This window comes from Scyliorhinus torazame, chromosome 26 (assembly GCF_047496885.1).
Source record: "Scyliorhinus torazame isolate Kashiwa2021f chromosome 26, sScyTor2.1, whole genome shotgun sequence".
Lineage (NCBI taxonomy): Eukaryota > Metazoa > Chordata > Chondrichthyes > Carcharhiniformes > Scyliorhinidae > Scyliorhinus > Scyliorhinus torazame.
The window spans coordinates 45,076,441-45,097,619 of NC_092732.1; the positions used below are offsets into that span (position 1 = coordinate 45,076,441).

The window sequence follows — 21,179 nt, forward strand, 5'->3', positions numbered from 1 at the left end:
CTGACCCTCCCACAGTGCGGAGCTCCCTCAGCACTGACCCTCCCACAGTGCGGCGCTCCCTCAGCACTGACCCTCCCACAGTGCGGAGCTCCCTCAGCACTGACGCTCCCACAGTGCGGAGCTCCCTCAGCACTGACCCTCCCACAGTGCGGCGCACCCTCAGCACCGACCCTCCCACAGTGCGGAGCTCCCTCAGCACTGACCCTCCCACAGTGCGGAGCTCCCTCAGCACTGACCCTCCCACAGTGCGGAGCTCCCTCAGCACTGACCCTCCCACAGTGCGGCGCTCCCTCAGCACTGACCCACCCACAGTGCGGAGCTCCCTCAGCACTGACCCTCCCACAGTGCGGAGCTCCCTCAGCACCGACCCTCCCACAGTGCGGCGCTCCCTCAGCACCGACCCTCCCACAGTGCGGCGCTCCCTCAGCACTGACCCTCCCACAGTGCGGCGCTCCCTCAGCACCGACCCTCCCACAGTGCGGCGCTCCCTCAGCACTGACCCTCCCACAGTGCGGCGCTCCCTCAGCACTGACCCTCCCACAGTCCGGAGCTCCCTCAGCACTGACCCTCCCACAGTGCGGAGCTCCCTCAGCACCGACCCTCCCACAGTGCGGAGCTCCCTCAGCACTGATCCTCCCACAGTGCGGAGCTCCCTCAGCACTGACCCTCCCACAGTGCGGCGCCCCCTCAGCACTGACCCTCCCACAGTGCGGCGCTCCCTCAGCACCGACCCTCCCACAGTGCGGCGCTCCCTCAGCACTGACCCTCCCACAGTGCGGAGCTCCCTCAGCACCGACCCTCCCACAGTGCGGCGCTCCCTCAGCACCGACCCTCCCACAGTGCGGAGCTCCCTCAGCACCGACCCTCCCACAGTGCGGAGCTCCCTCAGCACTGACCCTCCCACAGTGCGGAGCTCCCTCAGCACTGACCCTCCCACAGTGCGGCACTCCCTCAGCACTGACCCTCCCACAGTGCGGAGCTCCCTCAGCACTGACCCTCCCACAGTGCGGCGCTCCCTCAGCACTGACCCTCCCTCAGCACTGACCCTCCCTCAGCACTGACCCTCCCACAGTGCGGCACGCCCTCAGCATTGGTCAAGAGTAACTCTGGTTTTCCCGCTTCCGCAGTTCCCGGATCAAGATGACCGCGCGGGCCGGGGCGGCGCGGGGAGAGCTCCTGCTCCCGCTGGAGGTCTGGGACTCGCTGACCGCTGACCCCCGACTGCAGGAGTTCAAGAGGAGGCACCAGGTGGAGCTGGAGGTCCAGGAGATGGTCCCCAGGCGGGGCCCGCCCCTCGTCAGCCTGACCGTCCGCCCGCTCGGCCAGTGGAACTGGGAGGCGCAGGTCAGGGACGAGTTAATCCGCCTGTGCAACAGGGGGGGGGCCGGGCGGGGGCCGGGCGGGGGCCCCCCCCCAGCTGCCTGGGCCCCTCGCCCGGCCCGCCGGACCCCTGCCCCATTTGCCTTGGCGAGGTGGACGACCCCAAGGTCCTCGGCCGCTGCCGACACGCCTTCTGCCGCCCTTGCATCGACGAAGCCTTCCGGACCAGGCCCGCCTGCCCCGTCTGCGGGCAGATCTACGAGGCCATCATGGGCGACCAGCCGCTGAACGGTTCGATGACCGTCGCCAGGGACAAGACCCTCCACCTGCCCGGCTACGAGGGCTCGGGGACTATCGTGATCACGTATCGCTTCCCCGGAGGCTGCCAAGGGGTGAGGGGCATCCTTTCCACTCGCTACTGGGAGTCTCGTATACGAAGGAGGGAGGGAGAGGGAGAGCGGGCAGGTTTTGGGGAGGGCATTCCTGATCTAGGGCTGGCGGAGGTTACAGAGATAGGGAGGGGTGTAGGGGCCTGGAGGTTACAGAGATAGGGAGGGGTGTAGGGGGCTGGAGGAGGTTACAGAGATAGGGAGGGGTGTAGGGGCTGGAGGAGGTTACAGAGATAGGGAGGGGTGTAGGGGCCTGGAGGTTACAGAGATAGGGAGGGGTGTAGGGGGCTGGAGGAGGTTACAGAGATAGGGAGGGGTGTAGGGGGCTGGAGGAGGTTACAGAGATAGGGAGGGGTGTAGGGGCTGGAGGAGGTTACAGAGATAGGGAGGGTTGTCGGGGACTGGAGGAGGTTACAGAGATAGGGAGGGTTGTAGGGGACTGGAGGAGGTTACAGAGATAGGGAGGGGTGTAGGGGGCTGGTGGAGGTTACAGAGATAGGGAGGGGTGTAGGGGGCTGGTGGAGGTTACAGAGATAGGGAGGGGTGTAGGGGGCTGGAGGAGGTTACAGAGATAGGGAGGGTTGTAGGGGACTGGAGGAGGTTACAGAGATAGGGAGGGGTGTAGGGGGCTGGAGGAGGTTACAGAGATAGGGAGGGGTGTAGGGGGACTGGAGGAGGTTACAGAGATAGGGAGGGGTGTAGGGGGGCTGGAGGAGGTTATAGAGATAGGGAGGGGTGTAGTGGGCTGGAGGAGGTTAAAGAGATATGGAGGGTTGTAGGGGCTGGAGGAGGTTACAGAGATAGGGAGGGGTGTACGGAGCTGGAGGAGGTTACAGAGATGGGGAGGGTTGTAGGGAGCTGGAGGATGTTACAGAGAAAGGGAGGGTTGTCGGGGGCTGGAGGAGGTTACAGAGATAGGGAGGGTTGTAGGGGCTGGAGGAGATTACAGAGATAGGGAGGGGTGTAGGGGACTGGAGGAGGTTACTGAGATAGGGAGGGGTGTAGGGGGCTGGAGGAGGTTACAGAGATAGGGAGGGGGGTAGGGACTGGAGGAGGTTACAGAGATAGGGAGGGGTGTAGGGGACTGGAGGAGGTTACAGAGATAGGGAGGGGTGTAGGGGGCTGGAGGAGTTTACAGAGATGGGGAGGGGTGTAGGGGGGCTGGAGGAGGTTACAGAGATAGGGAAGGTTGTAGGGGGCTGGAGGAGGTTACAGAGATAGGGAGGGGTGTAGGGGCTGGAGGAGGTTACAGAGATAGGGAGGGGTGTAGAGGGGCTGGAGAAGGTTACAGAGATAGGGAAGTGTGTAGGGGGCTGGAGGAGGTTACAGAGATAGGGAGGGTGTAGGGGGGCTGGAGGAGGTTACAGAGATAGGGAGGGGTGTAGGGGCTGGAGGAGGTTACAGAGATAGGGAGGGTGTAGGGGGGCTGGAGGAGGTTACAGAGATAGGGAGGGGTGTAGGGGGCTGGAGGAGGTTACAGAGATAGGGAAGGGTGTAGGGGCTGGAGGAGGTTACAGAGATAGGGAGGGGTGTAGGGGACTGGAGGAGGTTACAGAGATAGGGAGGGGTGTAGAGGGGCTGGAGAAGGTTACAGAGATAGGGAGGGGTGTAGGGGACTGGAGGAGGTTACAGAGATAGGGAGGGGTGTAGGGGACTGGAGGAGGTTACAGGGATAGGGAGGGATGTAGGGGGCTGGAGGAGGTTACAGAGATAGGGAGGGGTGTAGGGACTGGAGGAGGTTACAGAGATAGGGAGGGGTGTAGGGGCTGGAGGAGGTTACAGAGATAGGGAGGGCTGTAGGGGCTGGAGGAGGTTACAGAGATAGGGAGGGGTGTAGGGGGCTGGAGGAGGTTACAGAGATAGGGAGGGTGTAGGGGGGCTGGAGGAGGTTACAGAGATAGGGAGGGATGTAGGGGGCTGGAGGAGGTTACAGAGATAGGGAGGGGTGTAGGGGGCTGGAGGAGGTTACAGAGATAGGGAGGGGTGTAGGGGACTAGAGGAGGTCACAGAAATAGGACATTGAGAGTTTTGAACCATTGGCGACTCCTCTGACACTGAAGCAGTCCCTGTCCAAATGCAGCAAGACCTGGACACTATCCAGGCTCGGGCTGGCAAGGGGCAAGTTACAGTCGTGACACACAAGCCCCAGGCAATGACCATCTCCTCCAAGAGAGGATCTAACCACTGCCCCTTTGACATCCAATGTCATTACCACCGATGAATCCCTCACCACTATCGACATCCTGGGGAGTTACCATTGATGAGAAGCTGAATCGGCCCCAGACGTGTAAATACCGCGGCTCCCGGAGCAGGTCGGAGTCTGGGAATCCTGCGGAGAGTAGCTCACCTCCTGTACCTACACCACACGGAGACCGCAGCAGATTCGAGAAGGCGGCTCACTCAACCCGTACTCGAGGGGCAATTAGGGAGGGGCAAGTATGCTGGATTGGCCAGTGACACACCAGAGAATAATTTACAATTATCTCTTGACGCTACTCAATCCAGTGAATACTTAAGTGCCATCTTTATTCCCACTCAAACCACAAGGCACAAACCCATCTCAGCTCTCCATCGACTACAATTACTAATGGCACCGAGTACTTGCTTTTCAAAGATGTTCTTGAAGAAAGAGCGATCTCTCGGCGCTGCCCTAAAGATAAGATCTGACTCCTGTCAGACCCACACAGAAACCCTGGCTGCATTGCTTCAGTTATGCTTCTCAGCTTGTTTCAGCTGCCCCCTTCTCCTCGGACAAGCCTGCGCCGCTTCAAAGACCGTTAATCTCCTTTGAACTGACCGGTGGTGAGAGCAGACCTCTTTCAGCTCAGAGCTGACCTGCTTTCTCAAAGGTGCCTGAGCTCCCCCCCCTAGCTCTTTCCCCCCCCCCCCCCCCCCCCACCCCACAGCACCAACATCACCGCCCCAGGCTGAAATCTAATTAACTCCACGGGGACTCCCCTTCATCCAAACAACATTCCCATCAGCCCGATCTTTTTACGGCGCCTTAATCGCGCCCCGGTCTTTGAAACCAGGATTCTTTAAAAACATGACTGTAGCGGTCGCGCGCACTCTAACCCAGTCTTTTAACCCTTACTGCGCCAAAGAACAATAAACGCCACCTCCGAAATCCCAACAGGCCTCACATGCCGGACTGGGAGTCAGTGTGGGTCAGCGAACGAATAAGGACGGGGTGGGGGGAGGTGGGGGTGGGAGGTGGGGGGGTGGGAGGAGCTGCCAAGTCGCGCCTGGAGGGGGGGGCAGGGTCTCGGGCGAGGGCTCCAGCAGTTGATGAGCTGAGGCGGGGGCCGGTGGCACCTGCAGCTGCTCTGGGCCCCACCACCTCGGAAAGGGTACACGGCCCACGGAGTGTGGGATGCGGACGGAGATCGAGGGGGGGAGGTGTCGACAGAGAGAAACTGACTGGGAGCCTCCTGTTCCTGTGTAAAGGCTCGAGGAGGGGGCTGAATGGGATCCTCCTGTTCCTGTGTAACAGGCTCGAGGAGGGGGCTGAATGGGATCCTCCTGTTCCTGTGTAACAGGCTCGAGGAGGGGGCTGAATGGGATCCTCCTGTTCCTGTGTAACAGGCTCGAGGAGGGGGCTGAATGGGATTCTCCTGTTCCTGTGTAACAGGCTCGAGGAGGACGCTGAATGGGATCCTCCTGTTCCTGTGTAACAGGCTCGAGGAGGGGGCTGAATGGGATCCTCCTGTTCCTGTGTAACAGGCTCGAGGAGGGAGCTGAATGGGATCCTCCTGTTCCTGTGTAACAGACTCGAGGAGGAGGAGGGGGCTGAATGGGATCCTCCTGTTCCTGTGTAACAGGCTCGAGGAGGAGGAGGAGGCTGAATGGGATCCTCCTGTTCCTGTGTAACAGGCTCGAGGAGGAGGAGGAGACTGAATGGGATCCTCCTGTTCCTGTGTAACAGGCTCGAGGAGGAGGAGGGGGCTGTATGGGATCCTCCTGTACCTGTGTAACAGGCTCGAGGAGGAGGAGGAGGGGGCTGAATGGGATCCTCCTGTTCCTGTGCAACAGGCTCGAGGAGGAGGAGGAAGCTGAATGGGATCCTCCTGTTCCTGTGTAACAAGCTCGAGGAGGGGGCTGAATGGGATCCTCCTGTTCCTGTGTAACAGGCTCGAAGAGGAGGAGGGGGCTGAATGGGATCCTCCTGTTCCTGTGTAACAAGCTCGAGGAGGGGGCTGAATGGGATCCTCCTGTTCCTGTGTAACAGGCTCGAGGAGGAGGAGGGGGCTGAATGGGATCCCCCTGTTCCTGTGTAACAGGCTCGAAGAGGAGGAGGGGGCTGAATGGGATCCTCCTGTTCCTGTGTAACAGGCTCGAGGAGGGGGCTGAATGGGATCCTCCTGTTCCTGTGTAACAGGCTCGAGGAGGGGGCTGAATGGGATCCTCCTGTTCCTGTGTAACAGGCTCGAGGAGAAGGAGGGGGCTGAATGGGATCCTCCTGTTCCTGTGTAACAGGCTCGAGGAGGAGGAGGTGGCTGAATGGGATCCTCCTGTTCCTGTGTAACAGGCTCGAGGAGGAGGATGAATGGGATCCTCCTGTTCCTGTGTAACAGGCTCGAGGAGGAGGCTGAATGGGATCCTCCTGTTCCTGTGTAACAGGCTCGAGGAGGAGGCTGAATGGGATCCTCCTGTTCCTGTGTAACAGGCTCGAGGAGGGGTCTGAATGGGATCCTCCTGTTCCTGTGCAACAGGCTCGAGGAGGGGGCTGAATGGGATCCTCCTGTTCCTGTGTAACAGGCTCGAGGAGGGGGCTGAATGGGATCCTCCTGTTCCTGTGTAACAGGCTCGAGGAGAAGGAGGGGGCTGAATGGGATCCTCCTGTTCCTGTGTAACAGGCTCGAGGAGGAGGAGGTGGCTGAATGGGATCCTCCTGTTCCTGTGTAACAGGCTCGAGGAGGGGGCTGAATGGGATCCTCCTGTTCCTGTGTAACAGGCTCGAGGAGGAGGAGGGGGCTGAATGGGAACCTCCTGTTCCTGTATAACAGGCTCGAAGAGGAGGAGGGGGCTGAATGGGATCCTCCTGTTCCTGTGTAACAGGCTCGGGGAGGGGGCTGAATGGGATCCTCCTGTTCCTGTGTAACAGGCTCGAGGAGGGGGCTGAATGGGATCCTCCTGTTCCTGTGTAACAGGCTCGAGGAGGGGGCTGAATGGGATCCTCCTGTTCCGGTGTAACAGGCTCGAGGAGGGGGCTGAATGGGATCCTCCTGTTCCTGTGTAACAGGCTCGAGGAGGAGGAGGGGGCTGAATGGGATCCTCCTGTTCCTGTGTAACAGGCTCTAAGAGGAGGAGGGGGCTGAATGGGATCCTCCTGTTCCTGTGTAACAGGCTCGAGGAGGGGGCTGAATGGGGTCCTCCTGTTCCTGTGTAACAGGCTCTAAGAGGAGGAGGGGGCTGAATGGGATCCTCCTGTTCCTGTGTAACAGGCTCGGGGAGGGGGCTGAATGGGATCCTCCTGTTCCTGTGTAACAGGCTCGAGGAGGGGGCTGAATGGGATCCTCCTGTTCCTGTGTAACAGGCTCGAGGAGGGGGCTGAATGGGATCCTCCTGTTCCTGTGTAACAGGCTCGAGGAGGAGGAGGGGGCTGAATGGGATCCTCCTGTTCCTGTGTAACAGGCTCGAGGAGGAGGAGGGGGCTGAATGGGATCCTCCTGTTCCTGTGTAACAGGCTCTAAGAGGAGGAGGGGGCTGAATGGGATCCTCCTGTTCCTGTGTAACAGGCTCGAGGAGGGGGCTGAATGGGGTCCTCCTGTTCCTGTGTAACAGGCTCTAAGAGGAGGAGGGGGCTGAATGGGATCCTCCTGTTCCTGTGTAACAGGCTCGAGGAGGGGGCTGAATGGGATCCTCCTGTTCCTGTGTAACAGGCTCGAGGAGGAGGAGGGGGCTGAATGGGATCCTCCTGTTCCTGTGTAACAGGCTCGAGGAGGGGGCTGAATGGGATCCTCCTGTTCCCGTGTCACAGTCTCGAGGAGGAGGCTGAATGGGATCCTCCTGTTCCTGTGTAACATGCTCGAGGAGGAGGAGGAGGCTGAATGGGATCCTCCTGTTCCTGTGTAACAGGCTCGAGGAGGGGGCTGAATGGGATCCTCCTGTTCCTGTGTAACAGGCTCGAGGAGGAGGAGGAGGCTGAATGTGATCCTCCTGTTCCCGTGTAACAGGCACGAGGAGGGGGCTGATTGGGATCCTCCTGTTCCTGTGTAACAGGCTCGAGGAGAGGGCTGAATGGGATCCTCCTGTTCCTGTGTAACAGGCTCGAGGAGGAGGCTGAATGGGATCGTCCTGTTCCCGTGTAACAGGCTCGAGGAGGGGGCTGAATGGGATCCTCCTGTTCCTGTGTAACAGGCTCGAGGAGGGGGCTGAATGGGATCCTCCTGTTCCTGTGTAACAGGCTCGAGGAGGAGGAGGGGCTGAATGGGATCCTCCTGTTCCTGTGTAACAGGCTCAAGGAGGAGGCTGAATGGGATCCTCCTGTTCCTGTGTAACAGGCTCGAGGAGGAGGAGGGGGCGGAATGGGATCCTCCTGTTCCTGTGTAACAGGCTCGAGGAGGAGGCTGAATGGGATCCTCCTGTTCCTGTGTAACAGGCTCGAGGAGGAGGAGGGGGCGGAATGGGATCCTCCTGTTCCTGTGAAACAGGCTCGAGGAGGAGGAGGGGGCTGAATGGGATCCTCCTGTTCCTGTGTAACAGGCTCGAGGAGGAGGAGGGGGCTGAATGGGATCCTCCTGTTCCTGTGTAACAGGCTCGTGGAGGGGGCTGAATGGGATCCTCCTGTTCCTGTGTAACAGGCTCGAGGAGGGGGCTGAATGGGATCCTCCTGTTCCTGTGTAACAGGCTCGAGGAGGAGGAGGGTGCTGAATGGGATCCTCCTGTTCCTGTGTAACAGGCTCGAGGAGGAGGAGGGGGCTGAATGGGATCCTCCTGTTCCTGTGTAACAGGCTCGAGGAGGGGTCTGAATGGGATCCTCCTGTTCCTGTGTAACAGGCTCGAGGAGGAGGCTGAATGGGATCCTCCTGTTCCTGTGTAACAGGCTCGAGGAGGGAGCTGAATGGGATCCTCCTGTTCCTGTGTAACAGGTTCGAGGAGGAGGAGGAGGCTGAATGTGATCCTCCTGTTCCTGTGTAACAGGCTCGAGGAGGAGGAGGGGGCTGAATGGGATCCTCCTGTTCCTGTGTAACAGGCTCGAGGAGGGGGCTGAATGGGATCCTCCTGTTCCTGTGTAACAGGCTCGAGGAGGGGGCTGAATGGGATCCTCCTGTTCCTGTGTAACAGGCTCGAGGAGGGGGCTGAATGGGATCCTCCTGTTCCTGTGTAACAGGCTCGAGGAGGGGGCTGAATGGGATCCTCCTGTTCCTGTGTAACAGGCTCGAGGAGGGGGCTGAATGGGATCCTCCTGTTCCTGTGTAACAGGCTCGAGGAGGGGGCTGAATGGGATCCTCCTGTTCCTGTGTAACAGGCTCGAGGAGGAGGAGGGGGCTGAATGGGATCCTCCTGTTCCTGTGTAACAGGCTCGAGGAGGGGGCTGAATGGGATCCTCCTGTTCCTGTGTAACAGGCTCGAGGAGGGGGCTGAATGGGATCCTCCTGTTCCTGTGTAACAGGCTCGAGGAGGGGGCTGAATGGGATCCTCCTGTTCCTGTGTAACAGGCTCGAGGAGGGGGCTGAATGGGATCCTCCTGTTCCTGTGTAACAGGCTCGAGGAGGGGGCTGAATGGGATCCTCCTGTTCCTGTGTAACAGGCTCGAGGAGGGGGCTGAATGGGATCCTCCTGTTCCTGTGTAACAGGCTCGAGGAGGAGGAGGGGGCTGAATGGGATCCTCCTGTTCCTGTGTAACAGGCTCGAGGAGGGGGCGGAATGGGATCCTCCTGTTCCTGTGTAGCAGTCTGCAGGCCTGGGGGTGAGGCCCTGTGCGTCCCGCACTCCCCGCCGTGTGTTTAATCCGGTTTATGCTTCCAGGCGGAACACCCGAACCCCGGCCTGCCGTACCAGGGGACCACGCGTCTGGCCTACCTCCCCGACTGCAAGGAGGGGCGGAAGGTCGAGCGCCTGCTGAAGAGAGCCTTCGATCAGAGGCTCACCTTTACCGTGGGAACCTCCCGCACCACCGGCAAGAACGACGTCTTGACCTGGAACGACATTCATCACAAGACCAGCCCCTGGGGGGGGGCACAGCGGTGAGAGCACATCCGAGTCTCGGGAATACGGTGTGCGTCGGCGAGAGTGTGTGTGTGTCTGGGAGTGAGTGTGTGTGTCTGGGAGTGAGTGTGTGTGTCTGGGAGTGAGTGTGTGTGTCTGGGAGTGTGTGTGTGTCTGGGAGTGAGTGTGTGTGTCTGGGAGTGAGTGTGTGTGTCTGGGAGTGAGTGTGTGTGTCTGGGAGTGAGTGTGTGTGTCTGGGAGTGTGTGTGTGTCTCTGGGAGTGTGTGTGTGTCTCTGGGAGTGTGTGTGTGTGTCTGGGAGTGAGTGTGTGTGTCTCTGGGAGTGTGTGTGTCTGTGGGAGTGAGTGTGTGTGTCTGGGAGTGTGTGTGTGTGCCTGGGAGTGAGTGTGTGTCTGGGAGTGAGTGTGTGTGTCTGGGAGTGAGTGTGTGTGTCTGGGAGTGAGTGTGTGTGTCTGGGAGTGTGTGTGTGTGTCTGGGAGTGTGTGTGTGTGTCTGGGAGTGAGTGTGTGTGTCTGGGAGTGAGTGTGTGTGTGTCTGGGAGTGAGTGTGTCTCTGGGAGTGAGTGTGTGTGTGTCTGGGAGTGAGTGTGTGTGTCTGGGAGTGAGTGTGTGTGTCTGGGAGTGTGTGTGTGTGTCTGGGAGTGAGTGTGTGTGTGTCTGGGAGTGAGTGTGTGTGTGTCTGGGAGTGAGTGTGTGTGTGTCTGGGAGTGAGTGTGTGTGTGTCTGGGAGTGAGTGTGTGTGTCTGGGAGTGAGTGTGTGTCTCTGGGAGTGAGTGTGTGTGTGTCTGGGAGTGAGTGTGTGTGTGTCTGGGAGTGAGTGTGTGTGTCTGGGAGTGAGTGTGTGTGTCTGGGAGTGAGTGTGTGTCTGGGAGTGAGTGTGTGTGTCTCTGGGAGTGAGTGTGTGTCTCTGGGAGTGAGTGTGTGTCTCTGGGAGTGAGTGTGTGTCTCTGGGAGTGTGTGTGTGTGTCTGGGAGTGAGTGTGTGTCTCTGGGAGTGAGTGTGTGTCTCTGGGAGTGTGTGTGTCTCTGGGAGTGTGTGTGTGTCTCTGGGAGTGAGTGTGTGTGTCTGGGAGTGAGTGTGTGTGTCTGGGAGTGAGTGAGTGTGTGTGCCTGGGAGTGTGTGTGTGTGCCTGGGAGTGAGTGTGTGTCTCTGGGAGTGAGTGTGTGTGTCTGGGAGTGAGTGTGTGTGTCTGGGAGTGAGTGTGTGTGTCTGGGAGTGAGTGTGTGTGTGTCTGGGAGTGTGTGTGTGTGTCTGGGAGTGTGTGTGTGTCTCTGGGAGTGTGTGTGTGTCTGGGAGTGAGTGTGTGTCTCTGGGAGTGAGTGTGTGTCTCTGGGAGTGAGTGTGTGTCTCTGGGAGTGAGTGTGTGTGTCTGGGAGTGAGTGTGTGTCTCTGGGAGTGAGTGTGTGTCTCTGGGAGTGAGTGTGTGTCTCTGGGAGTGAGTGTGTGTGTCTCTGGGAGTGAGTGTGTGTCTCTGGGAGTGAGTGTGTGTGTCTGGGAGTGTGTGTGTGTCTCTGGGAGTGAGTGTGTGTCTCTGGGAGTGAGTGTGTGTGTCTGGGAGTGAGTGTGTGTGTCTGGGAGTGAGTGTGTGTGTCTGGGAGTGTGTGTGTGTCTGGGAGTGAGTGTGTGTGTCTCTGGGAGTGTGTGTGTGTGTCTGGGAGTGTGTGTGTGTCTGGGAGTGAGTGTGTGTCTCTGGGAGTGAGTGTGTGTGTGTCTGGGAGTGTGTGTGTGTGTGTCTGGGATTGAGTGTGTGTCTGGGAGTGAGTGTGTGTCTCTCTGGGAGTGAGAGTGTGTGTCTGGGAGTGAGTGTGTGTCTGGGAGTGAGTGAGTGTGTCTGGGAGTGAGTGTGTCTGGGAGTGTGTGTGTGTGTCTGGGAGTGAGTGTGTGTCTCTGGGAGTGAGTGTGTGTGTGTCTGGGAGTGTGTGTGTGTGTCTGGGAGTGAGTGTGTGTCTGGGAGTGAGTGTGTGTCTCTCTGGGAGTGAGTGTGTGTCTGGGAGTGAGTGTGTGTCTCTCTGGGAGTCAGAGTGTGTGTCTGGGAGTGTGTGTGTGTGTCTGGGAGTGTGTGTGTGTGTCTAGGAGTGAGTGTGTGTCTCTGGGAGTGTGTGTGTGTGTCTGGGAGTGAGTGTGTGTCTGGGAGTGAGTGTGTGTCTGGGAGTGAGTGTGTGTGTCTGGGAGTGAGTGTGTGTGTCTGGGAGTGAGTGTGTGTGTCTGGGAGTGAGTGTGTGTGTGTGTCTGGGAGTGAGTGTGTGTGTGTCTGGGAGTGAGTGTGTGTGTCTCTGGGAGTGAGTGTGTGTGTCTCTGGGAGTGAGTGTGTGTGTCTCTGGGAGTGAGTGTGTGTGTCTGGGAGTCAGAGTGTGTGTCTGGGAGTGTGTGTGTGTGTCTGGGAGTGTGTGTGTGTGTCTGGGAGTGTGTGTGTGTGTCTGGGAGTGAGTGTGTGTCTCTGGGAGTCAGAGTGTGTGTCTGGGAGTGTGTGTGTGTGTCTGGGAGTGTGTGTGTGTCTCTGGGAGTGTGTGTGTGTGTCTGGGAGTGTGTGTGTGTGTCTGGGAGTCAGAGTGTGTGTCTGGGAGTGTGTGTGTGTGTCTGGGAGTGTGTGTGTGTCTCTGGGAGTGTGTGTGTGTGTCTGGGAGTGTGTGTGTGTCTCTGGGAGTGAGTGTGTGTGTCTGGGAGTGAGTGTGTGTCTCTGGGAGTGAGTGTGTGTCTGGGAGTGAGTGTGTGTCTGGGAGTGAGTGTGTGTGTCTGGGAGTGCGTGTGTGTGTCTGGGAGTGAGTGTGTGTGTGTGTCTGGGAGTGTGTGTGTGTGTCTGCGAGTGAGTGTGTGTGTGTCTGGGAGTGAGTGTGTGTGTCTCTGGGAGTGAGTGTGTGTGTCTCTGGGAGTGAGTGTGTGTGTCTGGGAGTGAGTGTGTGTGTCTGGGAGTGAGTGAGTGTGTCTGGGAGTGAGTGTGTGTGTGTCTGGGAGTGTGTGTGTGTGTCTGGGAGTGTGTGTGTGTCTCTGGGAGTGTGTGTGTGTCTGGGAGTGAGTGTGTGTCTCTGGGAGTGAGTGTGTGTCTCTGGGAGTGAGTGTGTGTCTCTGGGAGTGAGTGTGTGTCTCTGGGAGTGAGTGTGTGTCTCTGGGAGTGAGTGTGTGTGTCTGGGAGTGAGTGTGTGTGTCTGGGAGTGAGTGTGTGTGTCTCTGGGAGTGTGTGTGTGTGTCTGGGAGTGAGTGTGTGTCTCTGGGAGTGAGTGTGTGTCTCTGGGAGTGAGTGTGTGTGTCTGGGAGTGAGTGTGTGTGTCTCTGGGAGTGAGTGTGTGTGTCTGGGAGTGAGTGTGTGTATCTGGGAGTGAGTGTGTGTGTCTGGGAGTGAGTGTGTGTCTCTGGGAGTGAGTGTGTGTGTCTGGGAGTGAGTGTGTGTGTCTGGAAGTGTGAGTGTGTCTGGGAGTGTGTGTGTGTCTGGGAGTGTGTGTGTGTCTGGGAGTGAGTGTGTGTCTCTGGGAGTGTGTGTGTCTGGGAGTGTGTGTGTGTCTCTGGGAGTGTGTGTGTGTCTGGGAGTGAGTGTGTGTGTGTGTGTCTGGGAGTGAGTGTGTGTCTCTGGGAGTGACTGTGTGTCTCTGGGAGTGAGTGTGTGTGTCTGGGAGTGTGTGTGTGTGTGTGTCTGGGAGTGAGTGTGTGTCTCTGGGAGTGAGTGTGTGTGTCTGGGAGTGAGTGTGTGTGTGTGTGTCTGGGAGTGAGTGTGTGTGTCTGGGAGTGAGTGTGTGTCTCTGGGAGTGAGTGTGTCTCTCTGGGAGTGTGTGTGTGTGTCTGGGAGTGAGTGTGTGTGTCTGGGAGTGAGTGTGTGTGTCTGGGAGTGAGTGTGTCTCTCTGGGAGTGTGTGTGTGTGTCTGGGAGTGAGTGTGTGTGTCTGGGAGTGAGTGTGTGTGTCTGGGAGTTAGTGTGTGTGTCTGGGAGTGAGTGTGTGTCTCTGGGAGTGAGTGTGTGTGTCTGGGAGTGAGTGTGTGTGTCTGGGAGTGTGTGTGTGTCTGGGAGTGTGTGTGTGTCTGGGAGTGTGTGTGTGTCTGGGAGTGAGTGTGTGTGTCTGGGAGTGTGTGTGTGTGTGTCTGGGAGTGAGTGTGTGTCTCTGGGAGTGAGTGTGTGTGTCTGGGAGCGAGTGTGTGTGTGTGTGTCTGGGAGTGAGTGTGTGTGTGTGTCTCTGGGAGTGAGTGTGTGTGTCTGGGAGTGTGTGTGTGTGTGTCTGGGAGTGAGTGTGTCTCTGGGAGTGTGTGTGTGTCTCTCTGGGAGTGAGTGTGTGTGTCTGGGAGTGTGTGTGTCTCTGGGAGTGTGTGTGTGTCTCTGGGAGTGAGTGTGTGTGTGTCTGGGAGTGAGTGTGTGTCTGGGAGTGAGTGTGTCTCTGGGAGTGAGTGTGTGTCTGGGAGTGAGTGTGTGTCTGGGAGTGAGTGTGTGTCTCTGGGAGTGAGTGTGTGTGTCTGGGAGTGTGTGTGTCTCTGGGAGTGAGTGTGTGTCTGGGAGTGAGTGTGTGTCTGGAGTGAGTGTGTGTCTCTGGGAGTGAGTGTGTGTGTCTGGGAGCGTGTGTGTGTCTCTGGGAGTGAGTGTGTGTGTCTGGGAGTGAGTGTGTGTGTCTGGGAGTGAGTGTGTGTCTGGGAGTGAGTGTGTGTGTCTGGGAGTGTGTGTGTCTGGGAGTGTGTGTGTGTGTCTGGGAGTGTGTGTGTGTCTCTGGGAGTGAGTGTGTGTGTCTGGGAGTGAGTGTGTGTCTGGGAGTGAGTGTGTGTGTCTGGGAGTGAGTGTGTGTCTCTGGGAGTGAGTGTGTGTGTCTGGGAGCGTGTGTGTGTCTCTGGGAGTGAGTGTGTGTGTCTGGGAGTGAGTGTGTGTGTCTGGGAGTGAGTGTGTGTCTGGGAGTGAGTGTGTGTCTCTGGGAGTGAGTGTGTGTCTCTGGGAGTGTGTGTGTGTCTCTGGGAGTGTGTGTGTCTCTGGGAGTGAGTGTGTGTCTCTGGGAGTGTGTGTGTGTCTCTGGGAGTGTGTGTGTGTCTGGGAGTGTGTGTGTCTGGGAGTGAGTGTGTGTGTCTGGGAGTGAGTGTGTGTGTCTGGGAGTGAGTGTGTCTCTCTGGGAGTGTGTGTGTGTGTCTGGGAGTGAGTGTGTGTGTCTGGGAGTGAGTGTGTGTGTCTGGGAGTGAGTGTGTGTCTCTGGGAGTGAGTGTGTGTGTCTGGGAGTGAGTGTGTGTGTCTGGGAGTGTGTGTGTGTCTGGGAGTGTGTGTGTGTCTGGGAGTGTGTGTGTGTGTCTGGGAGTGAGTGTGTGTGTCTCTGGGAGTGTGTGTGTCTCTGGGAGTGTGTGTGTCTCTGGGAGTGAGTGTGTCTCTGGGAGTGAGTGTGTGTGTCTTGGAGTGAGTGTGTGTGTCTGGGAGTGAGTGTGTGTGTCTGGGAGTGTGTGTGTGTGTCTGGGAGTGTGTGTGTGTCTGGGAGTGACTGTGTGTGTCTGGGAGTGTGTGTGTCTCTGGGAGTGAGTGTGTCTCTCTGGGAGTGTGTGTGTCTCTCTGGGAGTGTGTGTGTGTGTCTGGGAGTGTGTGTGTGTGTCTGGGAGTGAGTGTGTGTGTCTGGGAGTGTGTGTGTGTGTCTGGGAGTGAGTGTGTGTCTCTGGGAGTGTGTGTGTGTGTCTGGGAGTGTGTGTGTCTGGGAGTGAGTGTGTGTGTCTGGGAGTGAGTGTGTCTCTCTGGGAGTGTGTGTGTGTGTCTGGGAGTGAGTGTGTGTGTCTGGGAGTGAGTGTGTGTGTCTGGGAGTGAGTGTGTGTGTCTGGGAGTGAGTGTGTGTCTCTGGGAGTGAGTGTGTGTGTCTGGGAGTGAGTGTGTGTGTCTGGAAGTGTGAGTGTGTCTGGGAGTGTGTGTGTGTCTGGGAGTGTGTGTGTGTCTGGGAGTGAGTGTGTGTCTGGGAGTGTGTGTGTGTCTCTGCGAGTGTGTGTGTGTCTGGGAGTGAGTGTGTGTGTCTCTGGGAGTGACTGTGTGTCTCTGGGAGTGAGTGTGTGTGTCTGGGAGTGTGTGTGTGTGTGTGTCTGGGAGTGAGTGTGTGTCTCTGGGAGTGAGTGTGTGTGTCTGGGAGTGAGTGTGTGTGTGTGTGTCTGGGAGTGAGTGTGTGTGTGTGTGTCTGGGAGTGAGTGTGTGTGTCTGGGAGTGAGTGTGTGTCTCTGGGAGTGAGTGTGTCTCTCTGGGAGTGTGTGTGTGTGTCTGGGAGTGAGTGTGTGTGTCTGGGAGTGAGTGTGTGTGTCTGGGAGTGAGTGTGTCTCTCTGGGAGTGTGTGTGTGTGTCTGGGAGTGAGTGTGTGTGTCTGGGAGTGAGTGTGTGTGTCTGGGAGTTAGTGTGTGTGTCTGGGAGTGAGTGTGTGTCTCTGGGAGTGAGTGTGTGTGTCTGGGAGTGAGTGTGTGTGTCTGGGAGTGTGTGTGTGTCTGGGAGTGTGTGTGTGTCTGGGAGTGTGTGTGTGTCTGGGAGTGAGTGTGTGTGTCTGGGAGTGTGTGTGTGTGTGTCTGGGAGTGAGTGTGTGTCTCTGGGAGTGAGTGTGTGTGTCTGGGAGTGAGTGTGTGTGTGTGTGTCTGGGAGTGAGTGTGTGTGTGTGTCTCTGGGAGTGAGTGTGTGTGTCTGGGAGTGTGTGTGTGTGTGTCTGGGAGTGAGTGTGTCTCTGGGAGTGTGTGTGTGTCTCTCTGGGAGTGAGTGTGTGTGTCTGGGAGTGTGTGTGTCTCTGGGAGTGTGTGTGTGTCTCTGGGAGTGAGTGTGTGTGTGTCTGGGAGTGAGTGTGTGTCTGGGAGTGAGTGTGTCTCTGGGAGTGAGTGTGTGTCTGGGAGTGAGTGTGTGTCTGGGAGTGAGTGTGTGTCTCTGGGAGTGAGTGTGTGTGTCTGGGAGTGTGTGTGTCTCTGGGAGTGAGTGTGTGTCTGGGAGTGAGTGTGTGTCTGGGAGTGAGTGTGTGTCTCTGGGAGTGAGTGTGTGTGTCTGGGAGCGTGTGTGTGTCTCTGGGAGTGAGTGTGTGTGTCTGGGAGTGAGTGTGTGTGTCTGGGAGTGAGTGTGTGTCTGGGAGTGAGTGTGTGTGTCTGGGAGTGTGTGTGTCTGGGAGTGTGTGTGTGTGTCTGGGAGTGTGTGTGTGTCTCTGGGAGTGAGTGTGTGTGTCTGGGAGTGAGTGTGTGTCTGGGAGTGAGTGTGTGTGACTGGGAGTGAGTGTGTGTCTCTGGGAGTGAGTGTGTGTGTCTGGGAGCGTGTGTGTGTCTCTGGGAGTGAGTGTGTGTGTCTGGGAGTGAGTGTGTGTGTCTGGGAGTGAGTGTGTGTCTGGGAGTGAGTGTGTGTCTGGGAGTGAGTGTGTGTCTCTGGGAGTGAGTGTGTGTCTCTGGGAGTGTGTGTGTGTCTCTGGGAGTGTGTGTGTCTCTGGGAGTGAGTGTGTGTCTCTGGGAGTGTGTGTGTGTCTCTGGGAGTGTGTGTGTGTCTGGGAGTGTGTGTGTCTCTGGGAGTGAGTGTGTGTCTCTGGGAGTGTGTGTGTGTCTCTGGGAGTGTGTGTGTCTCGGAGTGAGTGTGTGTCTCTGGGAGTGTGTGTGTCTCTGGGAGTGTGTGTGTGTCTCTGGGAGTGAGTGTGTGTCTCTGGGAGTGAGTGTGTGTGTCTGGGAGTGAGTGTGTGTGTCTGGGAGTGTGTGTGTCTCTGGGAGTGAGTGTGTGTCTCTGGGAGTGTGTGTGTGTCTCTGGGAGTGTGTGTGTGTCTGGGAGTGTGTGTGTGTGTCTCTGGGAGTGAGTGTGTGTCTCTGGGAGTGTGTGTGTGTGTCTCTGGGAGTGAGTGTGTGTCTCTGGGAGTGTGTGTGTGTCTCTGGGAGTGAGTGTGTGTCTCTGGGAGTGTGTGTGTGTGTCTCTGGGAGTGAGTGTGTGTCTCTGGGAGTGTGTGTGTGTGTCTCTGGGAGTGAGTGTGTGTCTCTGGGAGTGTGTGTGTGTCTCTGGGAGTGAGTGTGTGTCTCTGGGAGTGAGTGTGTGTGTCTGGGAGTGAGTGTGTGTCTCTGGGAGTGAGTGTGTGTGTCTGGGAGTGAGTGTGTGTGTCTGGGAGTGAGTGTGTGTCTGGGAGTGTGTGTGTGTCTCTGGGAGTGAGTGTGTGTGTCTCTGGGAGTGAGTGTGTGTCTCTGGGAGTGAGTGTGTGTGTCTGGGAGTGAGTGTGTGTGTCTGGGAGTGAGTGTGTGTCTGGGAGTGTGTGTGTGTCTCTGGGAGTGAGTGTGTGTGTCTCTGGGAGTGTGTGTGTGTGTCTGGGAGTGAGTGTGTGTGTCTGGGAGCGTGTGTGTGTGTCTGGGAGTGAGTGTGTGTGTGTCTGGGAGTGTGTGTGTGTCTGGGAGCGTGTGTGTGTGTCTGGGAGTGAGTGTGTGTGTCTGGGAGTGTGTGTGTGTCTGGGAGTGTGTGTGTGTCTGGGAGTGTGTGTGTGTCTGGGAGTGTGTGTGTGTCTGGGAGTGAGTGTGTGTGTCTGGGAGTGAGTGTGTGTGTCTCTGGGAGTGAGTGTGTGTGTCTGGGAGTGTGTGTGTCTCTGGGAGTGAGTGTGTGTCTGGGAGTGAGTGTGTGTCTGGGAGTGAGTGTGTGTCTCTGGAGTGAGTGTGTGTGTCTGGGAGTGTGTGTGTGTGTCTGGGAGTGTGTGTGTGTGTCTGGGAGTGAGTGTGTGTCTCTGGGAGTGAGTGTGTGTCTCTGGGAGTGAGTGTGTGTGTCTGGGAGTGAGTGTGTGTCTCTGGGAGTGAGTGTGTGTCTCTGGGAGTGAGTGTGTGTGTCTGGGAGTGAGTGTGTGTGTCTGGGAGTGAGTGTGTGTGTCTGGGAGTGTGTGTGTCTCTGGGAGTGAGTGTGTGTGTCTGGGAGTGGTGTGTGTGTCTCTGGGAGTGAGTGTGTGTCTCTGGGAGTGAGTGTGTGTGTCTGGGAGTGAGTGTGTGTGTCTCTGGGAGTGAGTGTGTGTGTCTGGGAGGTGTGTGTGTCTCTGGGAGTGAGTGTGTGTCTCTGGGAGTGAGTGTGTGTGTCTGGGAGTGAGTGTGTGTGTCTGGGAGTGAGTGTGTGTCTGGGAGTGTGTGTGTGTCTCTGGGAGTGAGTGTGTGTGTCTCTGGGAGTGAGTGTGTGTCTCTGGGAGTGAGTGTGTGTCTCTGGGAGTGAGTGTGTGTGTCTGGGAGCGTGTGTGTGTGTCTGGGAGTGAGTGTGTGTCTCTGGGAGTGAGTGTGTGTGTCTGGGAGTGAGTGTGTGTGTCTGGGAGTGAGTGTGTGTCTGGGAGTGTGTGTGTGTCTCTGGGAGTGAGTGTGTGTGTCTCTGGGAGTGAGTGTGTGTCTCTGGGAGTGAGTGTGTGTGTCTGGGAGTGAGTGTGTGTGTCTGGGAGTGAGTGTGTGTCTGGGAGTGTGTGTGTGTCTCTGGGAGTGAGTGTGTGTGTCTCTGGGAGTGTGTGTGTGTGTCTCTGGGAGTGAGTGTGTGTGTCTGGGAGTGAGTGTGTGTGTCTGGAGCGTGTGTGTGTGTCTCTGGGAGTGAGTGTGTGTGTGTCTGGGAGTGAGTGTGTGTGTCTCTGGGAGTGAGTGTGTGTCTCTGGGAGTGAGTGTGTGTGTCTGGGAGTGAGTGTGTGTGTCTGGGAGTGAGTGTGTGTCTGGGAGTGTGTGTGTGTCTCTGGGAGTGAGTGTGTGTGTCTCTGGGAGTGTGTGTGTGTCTCTGGGAGTGAGTGTGTGTGTCTGGGAGTGTGTGTGTGTCTCTGGGAGTGAGTGTGTGTGTGTCTGGGAGTGAGTGTGTGTCTCTGGGAGTGAGTGTGTGTGTCTGGGAGTGAGTGTGTGTGTCTGGGAGCGTGTGTGTGTGTCTGGGAGTGAGTGTGTGTGTCTGGAGTGTGTGTGTGTCTGGGAGTGTGTGTGTGTCTGGAGCGTGTGTGTGTGTCTGGGAGTGAGTGTGTGTGTCTGGGAGTGTGTGTGTGTCTGGGAGTGTGTGTGTGTCTGGGAGTGTGTGTGTGTCTGGGAGTGAGTGTGTGTGTCTGGGAGTGAGTGTGTGTGTCTCTGGGAGTGAGTGTGTGTGTCTGGGAGTGTGTGTGTCTCTGGGAGTGAGTGTGTGTCTGGGAGTGAGTGTGTGTCTGGGAGTGAGTGTGTGTCTCTGGAGTGAGTGTGTGTGTCTGGGAGCGTGTGTGTGTGTCTGGGAGTGAGTGTGTGTCTCTGGGAGTGAGTGTGTGTGTCTGGGAGTGAGTGTGTGTCTCTGGGAGTGAGTGTGTGTCTCTGGGAGTGAGTGTGTGTGTCTGGAGTGAGTGTGTGTGTCTGGGAGTGAGTGTGGGGTGTGTCTGGGAGTGTGTGTGTCTCTGGGAGTGAGTGTGTGTCTCTGGGAGTGGTGTGTGTGTCTCTGGGAGTGAGTGTGTGTCTCTGGGAGTGAGTGTGTGTGTCTGGGAGTGAGTGTGTGTCTCTGGGAGTGAGTGTGTGTGTCTGGGAGTGAGTGTGTGTGTCTGGGAGTGAGTGTGTCTCTGGGAGTGAGTGTGTGTGTCTGGGAGTGAGTGTGTGTGTCTCGGGGTGGGCGGGGGGGACAATCGTGTCCCCAGACCTAATCCAGGCTCCATTTCTCTGCAGGTTCGGTTACCCGGACCCCCTCTACCTGAGCCGTGTCCAGCAGGAGCTGGCGGCGAAGGGCATCACGGTGGACTAGCGGTGGGCCGCCTGACCTCGTCGCGGACAGGGGGCATGTGCTGAGCAGGGCGGCCGAGACGATGGGATTTGGTCCGTGCTGTTCGACTCGGGTGGGCATCGTCGTTGCGCCTGCTCTCTCTCACCCTCTGGGCAGCCCCGTGCTGAAGACCTTGGGTGTTTTCTATCAGAATTACTGGCCTGGGGCCTGTGGGATTGACCCCCGCGCCTGCCCAGGGTGGGCGTAACGAAATATCAGCGTGCCAGAGTGAGTGTGTGACCGCGTGTGTGTAAATCTGAGCTGGCATTAGACTCAGAGAAGTGTGGTGTGAGACTCCTAGGAGTGTGCAAATTGGGTGAGCGTGAGACTGTGTATGTAATTCGGGTGAGTGTGCGAGTGAGTGTATAAATCAGCGAGCGTGCACGTGAGTGTGTAAACCAGTGAGTGTGCGAGCGAGTGTGTAAATCGGCGAGTGTGCGAGTGGGTGTGCAAATCGGCAAGTGTGCAAGTGAGTGTGTAAACAGTGAGTGCGAGTGTGTGTGTAAAATCAGTGAGTGCGCGAGTAAGTGTGTAAATCGGGTGAGTGTGCAAGTCAGTGTGTACACCAGTGAGTGTGCGAGTGGGTGTGCAAATCGGGTGAGCGTGCAAGTGAGTGTGTAAACCAGTGAGTGTGCGAGTGAGTGTGTAAACCAGTGAGTGTGCGAGTGAGTGCGTAAATCAGTGAGTGC

General features: G+C 57.5%; 1 protein-coding gene across 1 annotated transcript; it reads left to right on the forward strand.

Annotated features, from left to right (window-relative positions):
• Positions 1 to 1,214: 1,214 nt before the first annotated feature.
• On the forward strand, positions 1,215 to 20,953 carry LOC140402830 (probable E3 ubiquitin-protein ligase DTX3; the record flags this gene model as incomplete). The annotated part of the gene is made up of 3 exons (XM_072490451.1): positions 1,215 to 1,712; positions 9,681 to 9,898; positions 20,397 to 20,953. Coding segments are annotated over 3 exons (792 nt in total), but the record flags the coding sequence as incomplete, so codon positions are not given.
• Between the last annotated feature and the right edge of the window lie 226 nt (positions 20,954 to 21,179).